Here is a 7095-nt window from a genome sequence, read left to right on the forward strand (position 1 = left end):
GTGAGGATACGCTGCAGGTAAGCGGCCGTGTTGCAGCAGGTGGCCGGTGAAGGTGTGACGGAATGACCAGCAGCGCAGCCTTTACCTGCTGCAAGGTGGCCTTTAATTCTTTGTGTACAAGCTGTGTGCAGATTTTAGTGAGGTGAAGCTGAACACTCCTGTTGAAAGAGAATGGCACGTTAACTCCGCCTCCCTTCCTCATTAATGACCACACCCAGTCCTGTCCGTAAAGCTGCCTCTCTCACTCTAGGAAGCAAAGAAAACTGCTCAATAGCAAGAAGATTCTTAGCCACTTTAATACTGACTCTGTGGAGTAAACTTTATAGCCATGTGTTGAAACCAAGGAGTATCTGCTACAGAACAGAGTGTAGAATAACAGGAGTGTATATTATAGAGCAGAGAGCATAGAATAATAGGAGTGTATATTATAGAGTAGAGTGTAGAATAACAGGAGTGTATATTATAGAGCAGACAGTATAGAGTAACTGGACTATCAGCTACAGAACAGACAGTGTAGAGTAAATGAGTTTGTTCTCTAGGATATGGGAGGACTGGATGCTGTGGGAATTGGTGCTGTGTCTGCGGAGGAGGGTGTAAGTGGGTCACACGCCAGGGTTTCCACCACTGCAGTGCAGCTCCATTCACGCTCCTCTCCTCTGCAGCCCTGGAAAGCCATGGCTGCTCAAGGGAAAGGAGCTTAAACTGCAGGCAGCAGACTGCGCCATTAGTGCTAGAGAGAGTGACTGTGTAGGTTTGTCTGTAGGCTTTGAAATAGAGACCTTCTCCACACTGTGTCAGTGGCAGCTATAATTAAATCTGCCCTCATTTTCTTGCTGCTCTAGATTTTATTACATTAATGATGATGAAAGATAATGTACCCATCAAACAGTGATATACCCACTCAGGAAAACCATCACAGATCTCACTGAAAACCACTAGCCTAAATCCAAGCTTTAGATTATGCATCCTTCCCTGGATGTGTGGAGACAGCTTCATGCTCCGATTACTCAGGTGCTTGTCAGCAGAAAGACGCACATACACCCCTCATCTTTTCTTTCACTCTCACACCTACCACATTCACCAGGAGGTTGTTGCTATGGAAATACATCGTTCCTTGTAACCATGGAAACTACTTCCTGCATCAGGAGGGGGGAGGGAGAGTGCTTATTTGACTAAACAAATAGCTGAACTAGTGAACTCTCTGTGAGTGGCTCTCACAGAATGAAGTGAAAACGGAGGAGTTGTAGAAGCATTATGCATATATTTCACATAAAAGCCTCAATTACAGAGACTGCAAACATCACTCAGGGAAGCACGGAACTGAGGCTTCACTGAGCTGCCATATATGTGATTTTCCTGTTCACTTTCATATGTCAATTACTGTCTGACACTGTTTTTTATCAATGACTGAGAGTGGACCAGTCAGTGTAACTCTAACTATATGATCTGATCCTATTCTCAGCACTTCAGAAATGGATTCATGATTTAAAGACCCTGAGACTGAACTCCATGTTCCTGTGGTGCTTTATGATGGAACTCAGCACCCTGGTTCCCCTCCCCGCTGTGGGCAGAGAGGGCACACAGAGGTCCATCCACCAGCCCATTTCTCCCTTGCTCTTGGACATTGGTGCAAACTGCATGAAAAAGTCCCTAAATTCTTCAGGGCTGGAAGCAGATCTGACCAACAGGACACCTGTCATTGTCAAATGCACACATTTCAGCAGACGCTCCGACATTTCAGCATAGCTAACACCTGAAAATACAGAAAACATGGATACACATTGCCCTCTTTAGTGTCTGAATTAGAGACATGATGCACAAATATCACTGTGTGTCTGAGTGGCAGACAGTAGGAATAAGACCATGGCACTCATCCTTCAGATATTTAAGAAAGAAAACTTTATTTGTGATTTATAAACACATTACCACAGTATTTATTGAAATAAAAAACACTACTACACTGTTACAGCAGAGGAGCAGGTGTATAATAAGGTTTAACATAGAGCAGCACTGTTGTTGTAGGATCAGAGTGCTGTCTATGGCATCATACACCACTAAAGAAGCTACACTACATATATACACACCACATCTACCTTTTTATGCCATTGTTTTCTTTTCGTTTTTACATTTTGAAAGAGGGGAGGGGGAATATCTCTTCATAGGCGCATACATAATTCAATTTCACATTACAGTGGAAGTATAATCATGTAAATGCTGAACACAAAAGGGCTTATTCTGCTTATTCTGAAAACAAAATCCTTGTAAAAATAAACAAATGAAAAAATAGGGAGAATTGCATTGGAGGGCATCACAGTACAGCATTACACATATCAATAAGGGTAACGTCAGTCCGAGACACACCAGCACACAATCCCAACTTCTGTCTGCGGAAAATGTGCAAGTTGTGCAGAAATTGTATGCTCATCTATCTTTTGTGTCATAATGGAGGAAAATAATACTAATAAAATCATAACTATCTATATACAGCTCTATATAGTATGTGTTTTGTCTGATAATTACATGCAACAGCCACGCAGTGATGTGACAGTATTGTGACAGTATTGAATCGTGGAATCTGGGCGTGTCTACAGACAGACAGGGAAGCCATCCAATAGCAGCGGCGCAAAAAGCTGACTCCACCCCTTGGTGGGATGAGTCAGTGTGTTCAGAACAGGCTAGCAGGATGGGAGGGATGGGGCTGGGAGAGTCCAGATTTCTCACTTCATTTGCGTGAAACTCTCCCTTATGTTGTTTTGGCAGCTGAATGAACATGAATTTGATTTTTTCGGTATTTCATAAATAAAGCATAAGCTATACCCCTCATAGAGTTTCTGTTGTGGTGGAATCAAGAGTTTCCTTCTGTTTGTTTTCGTTTATTTCAGCCATTTTCCGTCGTTTGTGTTGAGAAGGGCTCTCCACAGTAAGCCAAACACCCTCTTACATTATAAAACCAAAGCCTTACATAGATCCGCCCACATTTCCTCCCAGCCATTGGAAACCTACTCAGCGGTGCAAGTATTTCACAGCCCAACCGCCACAGCTCACAGAAAGAGGGGCCTTACTTTAGTTTCAGTTTTTTTCATCTCTTTTTGAAAAACATTAAATGAGGAAACAGTCCAGTGTGAGGAAAAAATAATCAAAGGCAGGATAGTCAAGGTTTAACGACGGGCGGCCTTCAGAGGACTGGGGAAGGGGCAGGAAAACAGTCCCCTCAGAAGAGTTCACTGTACAAGCACCAAACGGCAAAGAGTCGGCAAGAAGCAGAGCTTTCGCACTATGAAGCCAAAGACAATTACAAAACATTCAGAGCAGAATCAGGCTTCAATCGAGAGAAAAAGAGCAACATTCCAGCTATATTACAAGACCCACAAACTGCATCTGAGCAGAGGCAGAGTGATCCAGTCTGAGCCCAGAGCCTGAGGTCTCACTGCTGTGTTTTCACTGGACACACCTGCTAGGTCTGTCCTCTCCCCTCTCTCTCTCCCTCAGCCTGAGTGGGTCTGGCTCAGACACAGGGACCCTGCAGAGCTGGCTGCCTTCAGACCCTAACTCAGCACAGGGAAAACTAATAGGGCGTGTCAGCATGGTGCCAGGGTGTGTCAGCATGGTGCCAGGGCGTGTCAGCATGGTGCCAGGGCGTGTCAGCATGGTGCCAGGGCGTGTCAGCATGGTGCCAGGGCGTGTCAGCATGGTGCCAGGGCGTGTTGGGCGTGGTGCCAGGGCGTGTCAGCATGGTGCCAGGGTGTGTCAGCATGGTGCCAGGGTGTGTCAGCATGGTGCCAGGGTGTGTCAGCATGGTCCCGGGGTGTGTTGGGGCGTGGTTACTGTATTTGATCACAGTTGCTGCAGAGGGGTATGGATGCAGCCTGCACTGCCTCTCTTTGTATTTACAAGTGCCATGTGTGTCCTGCTCTTAATATAACCAGCTATTTACCTTTTGCACATTTTATCCTGGGATCAGGCCAGCGTGCAGCTCTGTTCTTTGATCCTCTTCTGTCAGTGAGAACAGCGGTCGGGTCGAGACAGAGGTGCCGATGTTAGCCAGGCCAGCGGGACGGTCTCTCTGTTAGCCAGGCCAGCGGGATGGTCTCTCAAGCTCAGTGGTGAGGTGGGGGTGGGGATCATCATCTCCCTCAGTGCCTGGAGGAGGGGGGGTCCGAGGACCCCTCCCTGCTGCTGGGTAGGGACCTCACACCCCTCCCTCCAGCCGTGGCTCAGGTCAATGGAGGCCCTGCTGTAGAGGGGATGAGAATCATTTTGTAAAAGCAGAACAGAATTCATCTGCTTTCTGTGGACATGGAGGCACGCAGCCAGACACTCCCTGGGTCACAGTGCGCTGAGTCCCTTGGCTTTTATATTTTACATTTTTGCTTTTTTCTATATTTTTTCAGTTTTTTCCCCCTTTCTGTGCTGTTCAGACTGTGGTTGGTAACGCTGTGTTAAATGCCGTTCCTACGCCTCCCGTCTGGACTGTCGCCGGTTCCTCTGTGCTGATGCCCTCCCTACTCCTCTCCGTCCTCCTTGCCCTTCTCTTTCCTGTCCTTCCCCTTCTTCTTCTTCTTCTTCTTCTTGGCCTCGCTCTTGTCGTCCTGGTCCTGGCGGATGGAGATGATGGCGGGGGAACCTGGGATGATGAAGGCCTCAGGAACTTCGCCCGGCTTCAGGTGCTGGGGGGGGGCATATCCTGGGCCTGAGCCATAGCGGAAGTGCCAGCTGTTACTGTCCACGCCGGCCCCCACCGGGGGGGACACCTCCCCCCCCTCCCCATCTGCAGGAGAGAACAGAGAGGAGAAGCTCTGTCAGGAGCCATGGCCACACCATCATCACCATCATCATCATCATCACCATCACCATCACCATCATCACCATCATCATCATCATCATCACCATCATCATCATCAGCAGCATTAGTACAACAGGGTGTGGAGGAATATGAGATTCATTCCATTTTTTTATGAAATGGTACTGTAATTGCTATCAGCAGTACATATCAGTATACACTGGCATCAGTATGAATAGAAAGAGCACTGATAATAATGCTCAACTGGGCTGAGCAAGAAAGACAGAAAATGGTGGAATGATGGAATGTGTGTCCCTGAATGAAGCCCTTGAGATTTCAACCAATCACAAGGGAATGTGAACAGCTGACTGTAGTGTTTCACCCATGTATATAATTAATAAAGTGAACCAGAAGTAATCATCGCTCTAATAATGAACTTGTCTGGAAATTATATTTGCCAGTGTTGGTGAGGCAGGAGGGGATACAGGTAAACGGGCAGCAGGTTGTGTGGAGAGGGAGGGGCAGGTCTTTCCCCTGAATCGCGCAGATGTTAGCAGGCATGGCTGTCAGATGCAGCAGTGCAGCCGGCACGATTAGCAGGGGAATGTGAGTGTCGGCCACACTGCCATCCACACAATCGCAATACACCCCAGCGAGGGGCTGCTTCAGTCACACCACAGACACTCTGAGGCTTCTGGGAAAAGCAGAAAGGTTAAAGAACAAAGAGATGACCTCTCCACGGGAGAGAGAAGGGATGGTTTGTTGAGTGTTCTCAAACTAATCAGCATTTGTAAATCCCTCTAAATCCCCTGCAGCCCGGTACAGGTGCTCTGTGCAGTGTGGGACAGTGGGACAGCAGGGCTTTGGAGAAGAGACAGACACTCAGGGCTCAGGCCTGAACACAGCCACAGTGACGGCAGCTCTGCCACAGTGAGGGCAGCTCTGCCACAGTGAGGGCAGCTCTGCCACAGTGAGGGCAGCTCTGCCACAGTGAGGGCAGCTCAGCCTCAGTGAGGGCAGCTCTGCCACAGTGAGGGCAGCTCTGCCACAGTGAGGGCAGCTCTGCCACAGTGAGGGCAGCTCAGCCACAGTGAGGGCAGCTCAGCCTCAGTGAGGGCAGCTCTGCCACAGTGAGGGCAGCTCTGCCACAGTGAGGGCAGCTCTGCCACAGTGAGGGCAGCTCTGCCACAGTGAGGGCAGCTCTGCCACAGACTCTCTGAGAGCGGTGAGCTCACAGCCTTTCCTCCTTCAGTAGCCATGCTTCTCTGCCACTCACCAGGCTCCACTCACAGACAGACAGACAGACAGACTGACAGACAGACAGACTGACTGACATTTTCCTGATCAGTCCCCATGGTCAGGTGGTTTGCCACGGTCAGGTAGTTTGCCATGGTGTCCTGTCTTTTTAGGGCTAGATAATATGCCATTTTGGTTTGTGTTCATGTTTGTGATTCCTAAAAGGCTATGTAGTATTGTTTGGATTGTTTTTATAAGTTATAATAATTTGGTGAACTGTAATTGGCTGAATGTGGGTGGTTATGAGGTTGTGGTAGAGGGCGTTAGCGCAGTGCTCTCAGGAGCGGCTGGGTGAGCGGATTTTCTTGTTCAGTTCTTGGTATTAGCTTTATTTCACCTGCTGTTTTTAGATCTGTACAGTTTTACTGCTCTCTTTTGGATTTTAATTATTCATATTGGCCCTCATGTATGATCTGCATTTTCCCCGTGTCTGTGTGAGACTAGCAGATCTCTGCATGCAGGGCTTCAGTTGGATGTTTGTCCCAATGAGCTTAAGTCTGTTTAGTTAGTGGCCTCCACACTCCACTGCCATAGAGTACCGTTGGTTCAATGATGGATTCAATTAGAATGAGTGGCAGCACTGAGCACCTGCTCATCAGCATTACTGAAATCTAATAATGTGATTTATTTCAGCAGAGGAAAGACTTGCAGACCATGCTGTTCCCCCAGGCTGGTCCCACCCCTCTCTGACACACAGCTTCCACACAATGACAGAGGCTCCACGGCCCCACGGCCCCACGGCCCCACGGCCCCACAGCCCCGCCCCCTCCACATGCACCGGCCCCGCCCCCTCCACATGCACCAGCCCCACCCCCTCCACATGCACCGGCTCCACCCCCTCCACATGCACCAGCCCTACCCCCTCCACATGCACCAGCCCCGCCCCTCCACATGCACTGGCCCCGCCCCCTCCACATGCACCGGCCCCGCCCTCTCCACATGCACCGGCCCCGCCCTCTCCACATGCACCGGCCCCGCCCCCTCCACATGCACCGGCCCCACCCCTCCACCCCTCCCCC

At 49.1% G+C, this 7095-nt stretch overlaps 1 protein-coding gene across 8 annotated transcripts in view; it reads right to left on the minus strand.

Annotated features, from left to right (window-relative positions):
- Positions 1 to 1932: 1932 nt before the first annotated feature.
- The window catches only part of LOC118790783 (protocadherin alpha-C2-like), a 58010-nt gene continuing 52847 nt past the window's right edge, over positions 1933 to 7095 (minus strand). For 5 of the 8 annotated variants that reach the window (XM_036547834.1, XM_036547836.1, XM_036547835.1 and 2 more), the window contains exon 4: positions 1933 to 4768. In XM_036547834.1, the coding sequence (XP_036403727.1) occupies positions 4503 to 4768 (266 nt within the window). In that variant the 3' untranslated portion in view covers positions 1933 to 4502. The remainder of the gene's footprint in view (positions 4769 to 7095) is intronic. The other 3 variants (XM_036547838.1, XM_036547839.1, XM_036547840.1) reach the window with 1 other exon arrangement.

This window comes from Megalops cyprinoides, chromosome 16 (genome assembly GCF_013368585.1).
Source record: "Megalops cyprinoides isolate fMegCyp1 chromosome 16, fMegCyp1.pri, whole genome shotgun sequence".
NCBI classification, from domain to species: Eukaryota; Metazoa; Chordata; class Actinopteri; order Elopiformes; family Megalopidae; genus Megalops; species Megalops cyprinoides.